Source organism: Teleopsis dalmanni, chromosome 2, assembly GCF_002237135.1.
Source record: "Teleopsis dalmanni isolate 2A chromosome 2, ASM223713v2, whole genome shotgun sequence".
Classification (NCBI taxonomy): Eukaryota; Metazoa; Arthropoda; class Insecta; order Diptera; family Diopsidae; genus Teleopsis; species Teleopsis dalmanni.
In genome coordinates, this window is record NC_051847.1 from 106,066,773 (window position 1) to 106,087,309 (window position 20,537).

The window sequence follows — 20,537 nt, forward strand, 5'->3', positions numbered from 1 at the left end:
CTTTTTAAACTACACAGACTTACTTAAATACAAAATTTCATCTTCCTTCGTCAACGTTAACCCGTACCGACAGAACTCTGAAGATTTTGAAAATTGCTGTTTTTAACCCTTTCCGTTATATACCTAAATCAATTGAAATATTAAAATTTTTATGAAATGTTTATTAAAAGAAGATAAAATTACTGATTAGCCAGGATATTTTCTTCTAAGGGTCTCTTTTTTACAGTCTGGATACAGATTTCTGTGCTCCTGAATACAGCGTAGCAAAAATTGCTTTTGCTCCTCCTTTGCAGTGATCAAACCAAAACAATCTTATATAAGTTTTACAGCTCTTTCAGCCGTATCATTAACTGCACTTAAGGAAAGTACTTTTCTTTTCGCCTCCGATTAGGCAAGATCTTCATCTCATGTAGAATCGGGTCTCTGGAAAAAATGTTGATCAATTTTTAATCGAGAAAATAAATTTGTGCTCTTGACAGACACAAAATCACTTAAAGATTTTCCTGCAACAATAAATAAGGTAGGATTATTAACAATTTATTGAAAACAGTACAAAAAATAGTACTATTTATTGTATTCCTACTTACTATACAAATAATTAGACATATCTTCTTCAGGTGGAATGTATCTCTTCCCAGAAACACACATATATGGTTTTACATATAAAACCGCAATGAATAAACAGACGTCTTGAAGTGCTTGCGTAACCTTGGCGCTAATTTTGAACTGGGAATATAACACACATATCTTCAAAGAGTATATAACTTTTACATTTGAATAGAATCATGCGTAGTAACAGATGACGATAAACCTTCGAAACTCATTTGCTCACACTTTTTTTTCTCTTCATTTAATTTCCTTTATCTTGATCTTCTTTTTCGGCTAACGTCCCTGTTTCTCTTTGTTTTTGTACAAAATATCTTATCTTCATTAATTTTCATCCGTTCCAAAGCATCAGCGTGTGCTATATCAAATAAATGATCTAAATTGTTCTTAAAGTCGTCCTCACGATGCTTGTAAATATCTTGAATTTTTTTGCAACCCCGTCCATGCATGGTGTAGATTCACAAGTTTTTTTACACAGTTAGGTAAAGCTATGGTAGGGATTCTAAGTTTTTCCCAAAATATAATACACTCCCGAATGACGAGATTGGCGCTTTCACTAACAGTCAATTTAACTTCGTAAATGTTAAAAAAAAGTACTGCAAGAACTTGACGATTAGACGGTAACTTTGCGCTTGTTATTTGATAAATTACGTTACCAACTAAGAAAACAGATTTTTTATTGCTTCTTAATTCCACTGCTATCTATTAAATGTAAAACAATACATTTTAACCGCGAGAATAATTGAGAACAAGTGACAAATGTCGTGAATACGCACCGCTTCTCACGCGTAGCATATATGAAGATGATTCGATTCAAGTCGGCACGGGTTATCGTACTCTAAATAAGGTAAAAATTTATTTCCGAGTGTTTTAGATGTAAATGAACAAAACTAAGACCTATGCGTTAGAAATTTAACAATTCGAAAAATAAGGGACACTCTAATATACACGTTATAAATAATAGATGTGCTATAAAATATATATTAATTATTATTAAATATTATATTATGATGTTAAATAAACCGATATGCTATACAATTTTTTACATATTCTGCTACTTTTACCCATTCCTCCTTAGAGCCGTTTAAAATAATGTTTTCATAAGATAGAATAGCTTTACTAAAGTAAACTAATCAAAAATATTGTAGAATAGGACAACGGCCAAGAAAATACACAATATCTTCAGTCTCATCTAAATTACACATACTACAGAGCACAGATCTATCTACATCAAATCTGTTTGAGTTTAGCTGTATCGTGTTACTTCTTGTTTTAAGTATCCAGGCGTTATTTTTAATGTGTTATGTCAGCTATATATTCCTTTCAAAGTGATGGCGTTAAGTCTTTATAAATTCAATTAGTTTGTTGACATTTTCTTATATATTTATCTCTCAAATCAGTTTTCAGAAATGTCAATACCAGTTCATTATTTGTCTTTCAAAGTATTCGCAATGCTGTTTGTTGATTCCAATTTATGTTATACCGCAGTAATTTTCCAGATCATTTAGAACCTGCACCCAAGAAAAGTTAAAATTGTTAAAGATTTAACAATTTTTAGGTATTTAGGTACTATTTTTACAATTGAAGTAAATAATTACTGGTTGAATATAATAGAAATTTAATCTTTATAATTATAACTCAGTCAAATAACGAGACGTAGTCAAGCCACCCTACGCTCTTGATAAGGCCAGCATGCTAACTTCGTTAGATGTTAACTTATACAACCTTGTTTCACTCCGCTTACAGCTGGAAATTCATTAGTAATTACCTGCGCATTTAATGTTCGAGTACACATTTTCTATAAAACGAACCATTTTTGTTGAGGCTCCTGCTGCGTGAAGTTTATTAATTAAAGCTTTTCCACAGACCTTATTGAAGACTGCTTAAAAATCTACAAAAAAAGCATACGTTTTCTTATTGTTTTTAAAATTTATCTGTACTATTGATGACAAGTTGTAAATATTATCCTCTGTAGAATAATTCTTCCAGAACCAAGCCTGAAATTCGTTTATTATTCTATTACTTTCGGTCCAATTTGTTAGCCTGTCTATTAAAGGATATTTCGCGGTAGTGACACGGTAATCCTACATCACCTTTCTTATATATGGGATATATTATGTTTTTCACAAACGATTCGTAAACTATAACGTTGTTAAACATGTCATTACAAAAAAATTGTTGTCTCGATAGAAGTTCATCTGATGCATATTTAATGAATTCATATGGTATTCTGTCTTCTCCCGGAGCTTTGTTACTTTTTGTTCACTCAATAAACTTTTTCACTTCTCTTAGTGTTATAGTTATGTCTAGCTCAACTTCCATATAACCGTGAGCATATTGTATATCTAACGATGTCTGTGACGAGTTTATTAAATTACTAAAGTATAATTTCAGCACTTCTGCCTCAATTGTAATCGTTGGACTTGTATTTCCATTTATTTCTCTCGCAATTTTCCACCAGTCTTTGTTTGTCTGTACATTTTGTATCTTAGCATCCAATTGTTGGTAGTATCTCTGTTTGGCTTCTGGACATATAACTTTATAGTGCTTATTATCTTTTAAGTAAATCTCTTTGTTCTGGCTGCTACTTACTTGTCTAAATTTTTCTAGGCATTAATTTATTTTCTAATCCGTTGATATTATACGATACTATACTTAAACTATGCTATTTCTTTTATTTGTTTACTTATTTTATATTCTAGTTTTTTGACTTTTCTAATAGGTTCTTAAAGTCTAAAGTAAATTTCTTAATACTATCACCATACTTATGCTTAAGGATGTCTTCGGCCTTTTGAACTCCACACATTAAGATGAACTCCTTATTGAATGTGCACCAGTTTTCGCCTATCTTGATTGCATCGTTTTTTCTTGCATTCTAGTCTTTTCTTATCTAAGTCCCTCTCTATTGTTATTTTATGTCCTGATAAATTTTTGACACTTTTAAAAACTTCTGTTGCCATGTCTTCAGAACCCATTTCTACTACTACGCTTATTCTTTCATTTCTTGTGTAAATAATTCTTGCTGACGTGATTTTTACCTCTGGCAGTTTTAACAACTGATTGCAAACCAATTCAACTGCTGTTTTTGGACTGTTAGCTTTATCTAAGCCTTTAAATATTACATTTTTCCTTTTACTTTGGTTTATAAGGCGGTTTATTTCTAATGGCTCATGTTCGCTCTCGCGCTTATTTTCTCTATTTCCTTTTTGAGTTCGCTATTCTTCTTAGCTAGGTTTTCAACTTTATGGTTTATATTACCCATCTTTGCTTTTATGTCTTCCAGATCTACTTTCCAGATCTACTAAGAAGATCTACTTTTGTGGCCATATTTTTGAGTTTATCATTTAATAGGTTTGATAATACACCAATTAGATCTGATAGCTGCATATTACCCACTGATTTTTTGAGTTCCATACTTTCCTGGTATTCAGGCGGTGTGTCCTTCAGCATTTTTTTCGTACCGCAACTTGTGCGAAAAACATGCTGGAGTGTTCGGTGGTGTGCGATTCATTTTTGGCATTATAAAGATAATCTTGTACTAAATCAAAATGATTATTGTTAAACATTAATTTTATTGTTTCAATTTAACTTATAGTCTACTTTTAGCTATTTTACAACGAGATCACGTATAGTGTCGACATTAACCCATTCTGAGACACTGTTTAGTATAAAATTCGTTCACTTTTCAAAAGTTTAATAGTTACTTTGAAACCTTGTTTCACTTTAAAAGCTTGTTTTAAATAATAACAAAGGCTTTACGCTTCATTTCACAAGAAACTGTTGTTTTTGTCTGGCGAAGTCTTACTTTTATATCGAAAAGTACATTTAATGTTTTGATCACTCCAAACACTGATGGTAGAGGACACTTTTAACTATTAATTTATTTTCGGGTATCATTAATTAATCACATACCCAAAAAATTTTGAAAATTACCCCGTGCTCAAGAACTTCACTTTATTAGGTTTGCCAGGATATCTTGGGACTCAGGACATTTATACGCATTCTGACTCTCTTTTTTGTTGATTTGACTCCACCTAATTTATACAAACAGCTGACAGTACTTATAATGATTTATACTCTGCTCATAAAATACTCATAAACACCGACATTTGACACAAAAGTGATGCAAATGATTTGTGAATCATTTATGAGTATTACTTCACATTCGTGAAAATCGTTTATTACGAAAAAATTTCATTTAACAACTAATATGATTTTAAGATTTTATTATATAAGAGCAACTAATTATGAGTTGCAATTTTTTTTTTAATATAATTATTGCTAAAACAAACCAAAGAAAAGCATAACTATGTATTAAAGGGTATAAGTATTCCAGAAGTTATTTGCCTCAAAATTGCTTAACAGTAATATAATATTAAACCATTAAAACTTTTGTGTGATAAATTTAGTTATAAAATTCAAATATTTATATTTCTAAAAATTAATAATAAAATTTTATTGTGCAAAGTTGCGCTAACAATTATATATAAATATAAGAAAAATTTTGGGTGTTCAAAAAACATTTAATTAAAGATTATTGAACCGCCTTAGTTTTATTATTATTTTTTATTATTATTATTTTTTATTATTATTATTTTTTATTATTATTATTTTTTATTATTATTATTTTTTATTATTATTATTATTTTTTATTATTATTATTTTTTATTATTATTAAGCAAAATCCACGTCGTAGATGTAATCAAATGGACTTAAGCAAAATTCATGTTGTAGATGTAATCAAATGGACTTTAGCAAAATCCACATCGTAGAGGTAATTAAATGGTCAAAGAAACCAAAATATCCCACGAATGTGACAATATTCCAAATAACATATTGTGTTCTTTTCTTTCAACTTTCAAAATGATACGAGAGCCACTATTTGTATTTTGAGCCTTGGCAACACTGATTGTTGTCAAGTGTCATCTGACATTTCCATACGAAAGTTTGACATTATTAAACATAATCTACCTTAGTGATTTGTAAATTGAATGTTCGCAACAAAATGAAAAAATATTCGTGCAATGATTTATCACGACAGTCGACGTAGATTATCAAGACAAGGGTGCATTGATTAACTTACTTCGACATTTGGCGATGAAACTCCATCCCTTGTCACTGCGAAACGTTGGTACAATGATTTTAATTATAGCCTAGTCTGGTCATTAGGTAACTACGAGTATACCATTACAGAAATATAAAACGGTCAATTCCGAAGGGTATACAACATTTGTTTACCGGAAGTCTTTAGTGAAAAACGAAAAACAAACAAGCGTTGTAAGATCATTCTCCATCAAGACAATGCGAGTGCTCACATCTCATCTAACAACCGACTATTCGAACATTCAAAAAATTTAATTGATGGGTCATTCGCCGTAAAGTCTCGATTTGGCATCCAATGATTTCTTCTTGTCGGCAGAAGAAACCGTTGTTGCATTTAAAAGCCATGTTTTAGGGGTGTCTGAAAAAGAATATAAAGATGCTTAAACAAATGGTTTGAATGCATGCAAAAGTGTATTAATCATAAAGGAGAATATTCGAGAAACAATAAAGCAATTTTCAACGGCAAGTTAGTATTTTTTTCATTATTAGGTTCAAAGTATATATAGTGACCCTCGTACAGCATTACGTAACCAATTTATTTTTGGTTTAAAAACCAAACTATACAAAATGGGAAACTGAAAAAAGAAAAATTGAAACCATCATACATAAAGCAAAGCAAATAATATGAACTGCAAAAAGTTAAAAAAGTTCCGAATCAAAAATTACAAAAAACAATACAAAACGTCAGAATGAGAAAAACAAAACGCTTTTATTTTATTTGTTTTAATTATTTAATTTATTATTTAAATATCTATATAATTTATTTTTCTCTTATATACAAAAAAACAAAGTAAAATATCTTATTTATTATTTTGAATTATTAATGATGTTTTAACTAAAATTTGAGTTTCTTTCCAAAAGTAGTATTTGCTTTCATAATTAGGTTATAAATGTCTTTCAATTAATAAACTGTAATAATAGTTTATAATAGCACAGATGTAACAATTGATTCTATTGATTTAAACAACAATAGTTAACGTTTTAATTTGTGGAAAAAACCCGTGTGGATAAAATAAATAAATAAAAAATTTAAAAATATTAAATTTATTTTAATTATTTTATTCAAATATATTTAAAAATCTCATCATTATAAGTTACTTACATATTAAATTAAACTCTTTTTAACTTATCTCCCACACTATTTGCTTGGGAAAGATTTTGTGCAAAATTCCAATTCCCATTCCTATATGATTTAGAATAGGGAAACTGGGAAAAGGGAAAAACTCCCATTCCCATGTGATTCAGATATTTTTATAACTTAATTTAACATAGTATTTGCATTCAAGGACTTTTCGTTAAAAAAAATTATATATAATAAAATCAAATTTTAACAAATAAAGTTTGGAAGTCTGAGTGATCTTAAATCATCATTTAAGATAACATGTTAATGATAATTTCAATACATTTCAAACAATTTCAATACATAAATATTTTTTTTGTTTGTGAAGAAAACAATTCAACTTAATTTAATACTTAATCATTTCCAAGTTTGTGTGCTGTAGCAATTTAGATATAGAGTTTTTTCAGGTCTTTATGAATATCGTCGTTTGTGATATACCATCTAGTATCTACTATTGCTTGCAGGATTTTTGATTGCAGTCTCTAGATAGTATTTATATTTGTTCTTGAAGACTTCTTTGACAGCGTAACCGCATAAAAAACAATTGATTGGATTATTATTTTGGAAAAGTAGAAGTTTTGTTTATTGTTCCTCTAACACTCAATTTAATATGATATCAATTTTCGTATAAAGGTTATAATATCCTAAATAAAATAAGTTTAAAATTATTTACAATTAATAACGTAAATGAGTACTTTATAATTTATCTTTTATAAATATGGAAGATCAAGAATAACTTGTAAAAATACAAATCTTATAAATGCGCCTTTACTTTAATCATAGGTCGTCCAATATTGAAAGGTAATATGCCAGTTTTATCTACTCATCAGCCTCAGAAACAACAAAATGCAAAACAAATGGCTGAAATCTCTTTTGCTTCAAAAATGGAGTTGCAGCAAATACAGCAACAAAGATTAAGAAGTAAATCTAATTGTCAAAATATAATAAATCATCAGCAAACTTCAAACCAGACTTTCTTAAACCAAATGCCGCAGTCACATTCATCAAACATGCCAATTCATTTGACACAGCATCAAATGTATCAACAGCAACAGCAGCAACAACAACAACAACAACGTGCTCTAAATGTTCACAGACATCGACAACATGCCATGCAACAACATCATCACCAGCAGCATAATCAAATAGATAATAGTTGCCACCCAACAAGTAAGGATACGTTAAAAGTAATTGCCAATAAAAGTAATAAACTTTAATTTTTAATATTTTAGTACCAAATGTAGGAAGTGAAAATGGTGGGATTAATTATCAACGAGACGGGCGGTTGTCTCCTACTAGTAATCAACTAGCTCAATGGTTTTCTCCTGAATTACTAGCTCAAGCAACCGCTGGAAAACTACCACTGATTAACATAAATCAAGCTTTGAGTTTAGAAGAATTTGAAAGAAGTATACAACATTCCTCAGCAGCTGTACATAACTAATTCACATAAATTTGTCAGTTATGTGATATCTTTATTTTTTCATATTCAATAATTGTTTCATTTAAATAGCTAAATCTAATACACGTATAAACACTACTGGTCCTTTTAATTCTTAATATAAAGAAAATTTTATTTGTATATGTAAGTGATTGTTGCCGTGAGTATTACAAACTTTTTTTATTCTTTTTTTATACTCGTTGATTTTAATACTAATACAATTAAAACTGTACTTATATTAAAATCAGCAGATTAGTATTGTGGAAGAAGGATATTAGAAGATTTTCTTGAAATAATATCTCATATTAATATTAATATTAATATTTAATAAAATAAAGCTAGTCCGTTTGACGATTACATCTATTATAAGATAACATTAGACATAGTAACATGCAAATTTTGTTTGGTTAAATTGGAGATAAAATAAAATATATATAATATTGTAAACACAAGTGCTGCTTCTAGTTAGTTTTCCATAAGTTCTAGTGCAGTTGGTCGTTGCCATTGAGCATTATTCTATATTAATGCATATGCTTCAGAAAAGTGCAACGAATGGATCACATTATGGTGCCAACAATAATATTCGTTGCGTTTCTTGAATATTCATTTGCTTACAACAACTGCGAATCGTGCGATGTTGTGCTTTTTCGTTCGCTAATTGATGCACTACTCTAGGTTGTATAACGTATTGTGTTGTACTGCATCATGCAACACATTACTGCTTTTCACTATGCAATGAGGTAATATGCAAATTACCTGGGTAAAAATCATTATATCTATATTTTTTATATAGATATAATGTTATAATATATCTGGCCAATATAGCCTATATTGTTTAAAAAAATTTTTGTTGTAATTTCACAACTATTCGATTAATACATCTACATAGAACACAATAGTTTATGTATGGTTTATACTCGAAATTTGATTTCTTTTGTCAAAACAGACAAAATAATGGAGGCAGAAATTTTAAATATAATACATATATAAAAACTTTAAATATGTGTTATTAAACACTAGGTATTATTAAAATGCCACTAGGTCTGCACTGACATCTAATATTTGAAATAAAATTGCCACTAAATAAATCATTTAACAGAAACTTACTTAAGTATTCATTTTTGATTGTCCCCATAAATTCAAATTTGTTTAGGTTTCTATTGCAAGACGGAAACATATAAATACAATTTATATAATATTTTTATTGCAAACCAAAATTTCTTAAATACTTGATATGCAGAATTATGCGCAAAACTCAATGCAGGTTATTTCTGTACGCGTCATTGTTCGTAGCAGCACATAGTACAAAGTAGTGAATAGTGAATATAGTTCTCTGTCATTCAAATAGGCTCGTAGACTCTCACGAAACTGAGTAGTGCGAATTTCTTCCTTCGTGTGCAAAAACGATTCGCGTTTAGCAGTATGTTCCATACTGATTTTCGAATGCATACATGTCGACCTCTGATATGCTTTAGTATTAACATAACGTGATAGTTGTTTATGTTCTTTCGTTACATCAGTGATAGTTATATATCTATATTGCGATCTAAGACAGTTTTTAATATTAAATGGATTATTTAATTTATTATCAATAATAAAAAAATAATGTTTTCATTATCGCATCAGAATTTCTGTAAACAAGTGAGGCTTAATATTTTTGATATGGTCGAGTGACTGCCGATAAAAAAATTAAAATGTGTTAAGTCTAATTCACAAACGCAATATAAGTCAACAAAATGTGTTTATATAAAAGGGGTTATACATAATCGAAAAGACCTTAGTCAAAGACACAAACACTGTTGCCCTATGGTATTTTATGAATGAAAGTATCCACCGAGATCTACAAATTCCATCGGTTAAAGCTGAATTTGGCAAAATAAGAAAAAAATACAATAAAAGGCTGACAGAACATGTTAACCCCTAAGCAAGGAATCTCGTACTTCTACTCACTACTTTCCGCCTAAAAAGAGCTTGAAGTAAAAACCCCACTAGCCTTTTTAGTAACCTAACAAAGTTTAACTGCTTTCTTAATAAACCACTTAACACTCACTCGAATAAAATTTAACCCATTGATTTAAGTAAGGTGATATAAAGTTTACTTATTTTATTTTATATTATACAAGGTATAGTTAAAATAAAAATTGTGATATTATGTAATTAGTGATAAGATTTTAAAACTTATTAGTCTCATTGTAAGAGAAGATACAATAAATAAATGTATTTAAAAAAAACGACTACCGATTGCAGCTTCCATTGTTTTGCTACCACGAAAGCAGCCTCAATTTCAAATGATGTGGTTTGAAGTCGAACGCATAGAATTTTAGTCGTTTCCCAATGTTGTCGTCTCTTCAGTAATTCCCAGATGCTAACTTTTCCAGCTGACCGTCCAAGCCCGAATGAATCCTGTTCCAATGCGAGTGCACTTCTTCGGCATTAATTTGTCGAAAGTGTTCCGTGCCGTTCGTCTGTTCTCACAACGGCATTGTCTCAAGTACGTTTAGATGCAATAGTATGAGATGTGTAGAACTGTGCAAATATCGGCTTTTGTGTAGCATAGTTTTAGGTGTGTCACACAATAAATATAATATGGATTCGAGGACATCACACTGTGTTAAACTATCGTTTATTTCTCTTATTTCATAGAATGCATATATTAATTATTAAAATAAATTTAATATATTTAAATTTTTACTTTTTTTTATTTCATCCACTTGGGTTGATCAGTTTTTTGAATATGTTTTAATAAAATTTTTATAATTTAACATATATAAATTTGTATGTATTTATTTTATCCATACGGGTTTTTTCTACAAAAGCGTTAACTTTTGTTATTTAAAACAATAGAATAATGAAAGGAACTCAAATTCTAGAATGAATGGGATTCCTTGAATAAGTTAATATAAGTTTTTGTAATTATACGCAGATAAAACATTGTTTCTTTTTTATTGTAACATCTGCGTAATCAAAAACTGTTATTACAGTTTATTAATTGAAGGACATTTCCATCCATCCTGGCGTAATGTAAAAACCAAAATATAAACAGCAATTAACTTAATGGTCCAGCGTTCATTAGCATTTAGCGTGTTTCCTCTACTTATAACAGATATGTTTAATTAATAAAAAAGTGGTAATAAAGAAGTACCACATTGTTGACCCCGAAAAGAATAAGCAACGACATTAGTGAATTCGAGTCAGTAAGCAGCAACATGGAATCAGACAAAAGCTGCAGCAATACAAGCACCATTGAACGATCTCCTAAAAGATTCTGAGAGGAATGATAATATCAAAGTAGTGTGGTCGTCGGGGCTCAATGCAGCATTCGAACAATGTAAAGCAAGTTTCTCATCAGTTGCCAAATTAGTACTCTTGTCACCAACATATCCATTACGATTGTTGACGGACGCATTCCGCAATTGGTTTCGTTCTTGAACAATAAATAGGTGATCAGTGAAAGCCAGTTGCATTTTACTCTGCAAGGTTAAAAGCAGCCCAACTTTTAACAGTTTACCTTTCGATCAAACATTTTCGATATATGCTTGAAGCGCTCCATTTTACAAATTAAACTGGTCAAATATCACTCACTTTTGTATTCAGACAGAAAGTGATAAAACTATCACCTCGCCAAACGCGAAAATAAGATCATTCATCCCCAAATTACTGAGCAGAGACATATTTAACCCGTTATACTCGTTATTGCATTCTGGTGCCAGAGCCACATTACATCAATTAACGTCAAGGTATGTTTGACCGTTAATTCGTCAATATGTGAAATCATGGATTCGTCAATGTCAAACCTGCTAACGATCAAAGTCAATAAACGTACTAAACCAGCTCCAATATTCTTTCCAGACCAACGATCGATAGATTCAGTCGGTGGCCGAAAGTCACACCTCTCAAAGACATGACAATAGACACAGTGACAGCAAATTTCTTTGCCACGTGAATTTCACGCTTCGGTGCACATAAGCTAATTTCAACCGATCAAGGCCTCCAGTTTGAAACAGATTTGTTTGGAGCTCTCATCGATCTACCCTGAAAATAGCTCTCATAGCTAAACCCAAACAAACATGGTTGCAGTTATTTTCATCAGTACTACTGGGCTTGAGGTTAGCATTAAAAGAAGATCTAGGCACATCAGCAGCAGAATTAAGTATTATGAAATAGTTGTTAGAAATTTAACATTTATTACAGATATTAAGCTGTTTTCATTTATAATATTATTATTATTATCAGTTTCTCATTTCTATCATCAATTTTGCTGTATTTATTTTTTAAATGAATTATTTTTCATTGTATATTCGCTGTATTGAAATATCTTCGCTTTAAAATATCGACAATCGACAATTTACATCTGTTTCTGCGTCGTTAATATTCAAACATAATTTTAGATGTTAATTGTAAAAAAGTTTACAAATACATCTGATCGATTCAAAATGTTTGTAAATACTGACCACTTAAATCCAGGTATCAAGTTAATTCTATATCAAAAGTTATTATTTCTCATGTGTGCGGTTGTAGAGCGTTTAAATTAATAAAAGGAAAAAAAACATTGTGCAGATAAAATTCTATTATTTCCGTTACTATTTTAAATATTTTGGCATCCCTTGTGGAGAGCAATATTAATTTCAGCTTTTGCGATCACTTGCTAAACTTTATTACTACTATGGCAGCACTGCACCAACGAACTGACAGAAAATGTCAAAAGAGAAAAACAGATGTTCGGTAAAAAGAAGCGTCGATTCAGTAAACGATTAACTTTGTAAACGTGTTCAATAACTATTAATAATAAATTGGGTTTTAATAAAACAATAAAACTTACACTACTTACGGGCGCTACGCTCTCTATCGTGAAATAAGTTAGTAAAATATTCATCAACAGCTCGAAACCACGTGACTTGCTTCTGCCATAGTTTCAAAACTAAGCCCTGTAAAATACTTTACTGATGCCGCTGTGCACAATTGTTTATTTCAGTTTTATTAATGTGTTTTGCTAAAATCGTGCTAATTTGATAATTCTTTCTTCCCCATAAAAAAGGAACGTAGTGTGGAAAAATTAACCAGCCGCTCTAAAGAGATTTTCTGTAAATACGAAAAAAAGTGGCTAAAATCAAACAAGCGAAAGGCTACTTTATTGACCGATAGACGTTAATGGATAGTTATTGGGAAAAATATAATGAAGCACTAGAATCGTGACTTGCAAAAAACAATGACGTCTCGTCGAGCATTAAAGCAAGGGGGTCAATGTTATCTTTAGTCAGTGGGAAAATCCATATTGATATTGATGCGACATATTCTGAAACCATGAGGTGATTGATTTATTATCAAGAGTTCTGTTAGCAAAACAACGCAAATATGGAATTATCGTCATATCTGTCGCGCATTAAAGTCCACTCGTTCGATAGAAATTATTTAAGTTGGTGTTCGTTTAAGGATTTATTCACGTCCGTTGTCATGAATAACTCTGCGCTTTCCAATACACAAAATCTTCAGTATTTAAAAGAAGCTTTGGTGATGGGCGCTGAACACGCTTTAGATAATATTTGTACTATATATGCATATTTTGCAGTAGCATGGGAGTTACTTGTAAGAAAGTAGGAGAATAAAAGAGTAATCATCAACTTCCACCTCAAAGAAATGTAAAAACGATTCCCAACGGCTCACCACAAAGTTTGTGCATACTTTGTGATACTATTACTTCTGCTCAGCTTGCTTTGGAACACCTTGGTCGGCCACTACAACATTGGGATGACTGATCAGTATTTACGCTGTTAAATAAACTAAAACACGAGCGACCTGGAAGCTGTCAACATCCAATTCGGAGCAAATCCTCAAATTTGAAGAGCTGACAATATGTTTAGAAAAACGAGTGCAGTCACTAGAAATTGTTAATAGTATTGTAACGACACGTTTTGTTCGTCCCCATTTACTGGAATAAACATAGTGCTTGGTCCTGTTTCGTTGCAATAAATTTTTAAAGAATGAGAACACAGTGTCTATATATTAATTTTCAAATGTGTATTTATTAGATTTTGTTTTTGAAACCTAACAATGTTTAAGATATAAAGATATGTTTAAGATATCGTACTAAATTTTATATGGGATTTGCTCGCAACGGTAAAAAAGTATTCACGCCTATAATGGGTTTAGTTAAAAATATATAAACATACAGCGGCTTTCTGTGGCTTGTGTTTGTATTCTTCTTAAGTAGAATAAAAGTCCCAAATCTTGTATTTACGATACAGAATTTACTTTATTGTAGTTCGACAATTTATGAAACTGAAAACAAGAAACTTATTCCTTACTTTTTTCTTTCTATTTAAAATATTCTATTGTCAATATTTTTGAATTCAATTCAAGCTTGCCGTAGCGTGAAGTGTATACCTTATGTTATGTTAGTCAGTGGATTCATCCGTTGCTGAAGACTTAACTCCTTGTTCCTTAACATTGTGTTCATTACAAAATACTTGTCAAAACTCTTAAGTACAGGGAAAGGATCTTCGTATGTAACTTGTAGTGATTTACAAATCATAGCATTCTTGACAAAAACCTGACCCGAGGAATAAAGATCTTTTTCAATGAATACCTTTTCACTAGAATGATGAGCAGTTTTAGTAGATCTTAACGCGCTCACAATCTTTGCAGTTTTCCGACGAATTCCGTCTGAGGGGTTGTGATGTCGCCATTTGCTTTCGATATGAATTCTCCAGGTAAACGTAAGCCAGCACCATAAACTCGTTGTGAAGGAATATTTTCTTTCACTACGATTTTAAATCCGAGAAGGATTCGAGGTAAGATTTCTATTCAGTTTTCATTCTGATAACACTACTAACACGTTCACTACGACTTTAAATCGGAGAAGGATGACAGGTAAGATTTCTGTCCAGTTTTCATTCTGATAACACTTAATAGCTGCTTTCAAAGACCTGTGAATCCTTTCAATAATACCGTTAAGCTCTTTGCCTTCTAGCATGTGGAGAAAGTACTAAAAGTTCCCTGTCGTAGGTACAATAGTTCCGTCAGTTAGACGCTCAGAATAAAAACCTAGCGATTGGAAATTTTCTTCAAATACCTGCTGCAATACGGCACCAACGGGAGAAATGAAGGGTCGCTGACAGACGAAAAATGTCGGATCATCCGGCTATACGCTTTTAAATACTCTGTCGTCTTAATAAGCGCACTAAAAGTAATACGCTAGTAAGAACTCCTGAAAATACGGATCAGATAACATACGAGGAGAACTGTTGAAGGAATTATTACAAAATAGGCTGCTGAAGAAACTCGACACCACATGAAATGTAGAGTCAGAAGTCAAGGCAATTACTGCTGCCATGATTAATGCATTCAAAAACACTTAATGCATTCGAAACCACTTGTCCCCACATCAGCATTGCAGAAAAGTCTTCGGCACTCTGATGGAATCAGGATCTTGATAATGTAATGTTATACGTACATTTTATTTATTCCACATTGCAAAGCGGCAAGAAGTTGAAATCCAACAATTATATACAAGTGCAAATAAAGAGTTTAAATTACTTTGTAAACGTAAAAAAAAATTTATATTACTCGGAGTTAGCTAACTCCTTAAGATCAGTTAATGATAGCAAAACGTATTGGAATATGTTGCGAAAACTTAATGGACAAAAGTTCACCAAAACTACAGAGTTAAATTCTACGCATTTGTCATATTACTTCTCAACGCTTGTAATACCACGTAATCTGAGGTGGTATCAAATAATGTATTTTCTTACTTCGTTACACTGACTATTAGGCACATAAACCAATAATCAGGTATTTATGACGAAAGGCTTGCAGGCACATAAACCGCTAGCCAAGTAAGTAAATAATTTTTATTTACTTGCTATAGTGGTTAAAAGGCACATCTACCAATAACCAAATTTTGTTTTTAAAGGAAAGACGATTGTTTTCGCTTTCGAGTTTTATTATCAATATTGTTACCTTATATAGTATAGAATTACTTACTAAGCATAATAATATTTACAATTATTGATAACTAAAATAATAATTTAAATTTCACATATTGCTGCATAAGCATAAATACAATATGTGAAGCTATTGAACTTATAAACGTAAACAATGTATTTAATATTTACAATATTTATTTGCTGCATAAGTGTAACTACAAGCGAGCTAAAATATGTTAGGTTTGTTAAACTTAACATTCTGCCCGGCTTGAATTACGTTATTCAAGAATGAATCTATGAGCAATGATTGATTTGATTTGCAATGCGTTATGTGTTTTTTTTTAAAAATCAACAGACAAAATTTTAAAATAATTACAACATTTTGTGGATATATAAATACACATATAATTTTTAAACAATAAATAGTTATACAATATTATATAAACTTAAAAATATAAAATTTAGAGTTTATAGCATCATGAGAATTTGAGAAGCTATGTAATTGTTTCAGGCTCCAAAGTAAATCTTGTTCGTGGCATCGCGTTTGGTGTGAGAGTTTGTGTTGGCTGATTGACTTCTGGACGCTTTACCTGCTTTATTTTCCATATCATCCATATGATGGCTCCAACGACAAGAATTAGGGTTGTGGAATTAATTGCGTAGTGGTGCATGCTGTCCGTCTGTAGTTTGTGTGGTAATTCAGCGAATTTTTCATCTTTCAGAGTATTGTAAAGTAGCTTTAACTGTTTAAGTTCATTGCTGACATTCAATGAACTTCCTTTAAAATTTGACCATAATTCTGAGTTATTAATGACAGGTATCTCACCAAATGCAATGTAAGATTCATACATGGTGTCGATAAGCGTTTGATGTGTCTGAATTGTAGACGTTTGGTGTTTGAGTACACAGTCGTCTTGTAATTTCAGAAGTGTTGCACCTTGTAGTTCTAAATGAGTCGTGATGCCCTTACAGACGGCCGTAACTGTTGTATTGTTTTTTGACCCGAATATCCATTGGATCGCATGATACAGGGGACTCCAAATAATGTTCGATTTTGTTTCCTGCACATTACACGTATTGTCAGATATGTTTTTTAATAGGTTAAATTCGCAAGCGTACGCCTGTGAGCCGATGTTATATTTTGATTGTTTATCCGAACAGAGTAGTTTGTTTTCTGGTTGCTTGAAAGTCATACACTCCTTATACTGTTCACGAGTTAAGGCAAAATATTGGTCTCTATGCGGCGTGGCAGCTAAAAATGAAGCTTCTGGAACTATTGTCATCATTGTATTGTTGACTGTTGCAGGAATTGGGACGAGATTGAATAAATCGAAATCCTCATGATCGGTTAATGGCAGTTGTAAGACAACTATCAAATGATCTTGTGTGATTCCACTTTGTGAAGACATCAACGTGTATAAATGAATAACGTCCTCTTGATTAAATGGAAGACGAAGTGAATGAGGTAAATGGCCCTTGATCTTCATGATTTGGTCTTGAAGTTGCTGTGGAGACATCAAAAGAGAATTAATTCTGCCATGCTGAGTATCAGTTAAGACATCAAATATCGCAGCTTCAATTTTTATTAATGTATGTGCCATCCATATAAGTTGGGTTACCAGTGATGTATAGATCTCTAGGTGGTTAATACGTTTAGTACATATTATGATTAGTGTAATCTACTATTTTGTTTGTCTCATCTTGTAGTTGATTCATTTTAACTGCAATGGCTTCTGTAGTTTTGCTGAATATATTTCGCGTTGAGTCCATGACTGTAGTCTGATTTTTGATCATTTTTGATAGTACATCTTCATTATTGCTGATTTGAGTTAGAGTTTTAGAAATCGTTTCAGCATATTCTGAATCTAAAACACCAAATAATTTGTTAGCAATATTTCCAACTATATTGATAGCTCCTCTGGCTGATTGGTGTCTCGTCATAACCTTCGTTTCAGTTCGTAATTCTATGTTAGTATTATTGAATTGGCGGACGAGCTCATAACAGCTTTCTTGTTGCTGTAACAATGAGCACAATTGCTGAAGTGCTGCTGTGCCATTTTGAAACCTTTCAATCTCCTTTCGAATAGGCGCGAACTCAAAGTAAGTGATAATTTTCCATCTTCCAATGATTTGATTTACGGTGCCAATTTCTTCAAAATATATTCCGGGTTTGTTTGGAAATGATATTTCTTCAATGGGTTTCGAAAGTATTAATGGCATCATCAATATTGTCACAATATTGTCAATATTGGTCATCATTAAAGATGTGCCATCATATATCTTTCGACGCTTTGGCAACACTTCACTAGGTTCATTCGTTCGTCTTGTTTGTGTGACAGTAGAATTTTGTTTTGTTGGATTTTGATTAATGCTGCCTTCAGTGGGTAGGGGGGCCAATGCTCGTAATGGTCGTTTAAAAATCCCATTGGCTGTTTTTATGTCAGCTACACGGACCAAGCCATCTTCTCCTTCATACACCTGTTGCACCCTGCCAAGAGGCCATTTGTACATGGGTAGATTATCATCTTTAATAATGACTAAATCACCTTGGCATAGATTTGCCTTTTGTTGTTTCCATTTGTACCTTGATTGGAGTTCATTGAGATATTCCTTTGACCATCTTCTCCAGAATTCTTGTTTGAGTTCAGAAACTAGACGCCATCGTGATGATAAACTCATTCGGCTCTCCTTTTGATAGGGATCCACATTAGTGGTAGGTGGTTCGCCTATGAGAAAGTGTCCTGGTGTAAGCGCTGTTAGATCATTTGGATCGGATGACATTTTTGTTATTGGCCTTGAATTTAACATGGCTTTTATTTCAGTTATGACTGTTGTCAATTCTTCATAAGTCAATGAAGCGTTGAAAATTCCTTTAATCATTAAATGTTTAGCTGACTTGACGGCAGCTTCCCAGAGTCCTCCAAAATGAGGAGCTCTTGGTGGAATGAAGTTGAAGTCAATTCCCTTGTTACTACTGGTCTTAATGATCTTTTCTTTACCATTTTCTGAATAAATGGTAGACTGGAGCTCTTGTAGTTGGTTTCTCGCCCCAACAAAGTTAGTCGCATTGTCACTATAAATTGTTTGGCATCTTCCTTTTCTGCTGATAAAACGTTGAATAGCGGCTATGAATGCCTCTGTTGTCAGGTCACTCACCACTTCTAGGTGAACAGCCTTAGTCGCGAAACAGCAAAATACTGCTAAATATGCCTTTGTTGGCCTTTTTCCTCTAATTTTATAATGAATCCATATCGGACCACAGTAATCAACTCCTGTGGTAAAAAATGGTTTAGTCAGAGTAACTCGATCAGTCGATAAGTTGCCCATGAGTTGGTCCATCAGTTTTGGTTTTGCCTTTGAACAGATGACACAGCTGTGAACAATGTTTCGCGCCATAATCTTTCCTTTAATCGGCCAGAAGTTTTGTCTCATTATGCTTAGCAATAATTGTGGAGCACAATGGGAATTTTCTTCATGTTTCATTTTGAACATCAATTTCACTATTGAGTGATTGTAAGGAATTACCATTAGGTGTTTAGCATCATATGGCAATGTTGATGCTTCAAGCCTTTCTCCAACACGAAGTACACCTTGTTCGTCAATGAACGGTGCTAAAGTATTTAGTTGACTCGAACTGTTGATTGCTTTACATTGTTTTAAGTCAGAGATTTCCTTTGCAAATTCTGAGCCCTGAATAGTTTTAATTATGAAGACTAATGCATCTCGTAATTCCTTTGGAGAAAGTTTTCTTGTTGGTGATTGTGTGCGATGAAATACACGGCGAACATAAGCAATTGTTCTTTGGAGGTATCTGAATGAGTTTCGATGATCAATTTGATTTATCATGTGATCAGAACCAGTCGTTTGAATGATAATGTTAACTGTATGTCCTTGTCGTCTTTCGATATCAGTTGAGATGTTAAATGCCTTTGGGTTTGGCTGTTGCCAAAATTCGTTGCCTCCATGAAGAAAGAGTGGACCAAAAAACCATATATGTGAATAATTGAACATTTTAACTTTTATTCCTCTGGAAATGATGTCAGCTGGATTATCCTGGATTACGCCACATGATGCCATTGATCAGCATGTGACATCTCTTGAATTTTGCTAATACGATTTGCTACGAATGTGTGCAATGAGGCAGATGAAGATATTATCCATGACAAAACAATTTTGGAATCGGACCAAAAGTAGGTTGGCACGTTTTGATACTTTAAATCTTGTTTAACTCTTTCTGCTAATTCGACTCCCAGCAATGCTGCGCAGAGTTCTAGTCGTGGAAGTGTCTGTTTCTTTAATGGTGCTATTCTAGATTTGGCGCACAATAGTCTCGATGTTATTGTCT

The 20,537-nt window shown here is 32.1% G+C and overlaps 2 protein-coding genes across 5 annotated transcripts in view; one reads left to right on the forward strand and one right to left on the reverse strand.

Moving 5' to 3' along the window:
- Positions 1-8,369, forward strand: part of LOC119675966 (bromodomain-containing protein DDB_G0280777-like) — a 39,948-nt gene extending 31,579 nt beyond the window's left edge. For all 4 annotated transcript variants that reach the window (XM_038087184.1, XM_038087186.1, XM_038087187.1 and 1 more), the window contains exons 8-9: positions 7,613-7,999; positions 8,062-8,369. In XM_038087184.1, the coding sequence (XP_037943112.1) occupies positions 7,613-7,999; positions 8,062-8,273 (599 nt within the window). In that variant the 3' untranslated portion in view covers positions 8,274-8,369. The remainder of the gene's footprint in view (positions 1-7,612; positions 8,000-8,061) is intronic.
- A 9,476-nt stretch (positions 8,370-17,845) lies between these two features.
- On the reverse strand, positions 17,846-20,269 carry LOC119675309. The gene is made up of 2 exons (XM_038086505.1): positions 18,428-20,269; positions 17,846-18,136 (listed from the first exon to the last, which is right to left on the reverse strand). The coding sequence occupies exons 1-2, from the start codon at positions 20,267-20,269 to the stop codon at positions 17,846-17,848; spliced, it is 2,133 nt and encodes a 710-aa protein (XP_037942433.1).
- Positions 20,270-20,537: the final 268 nt, after the last annotated feature.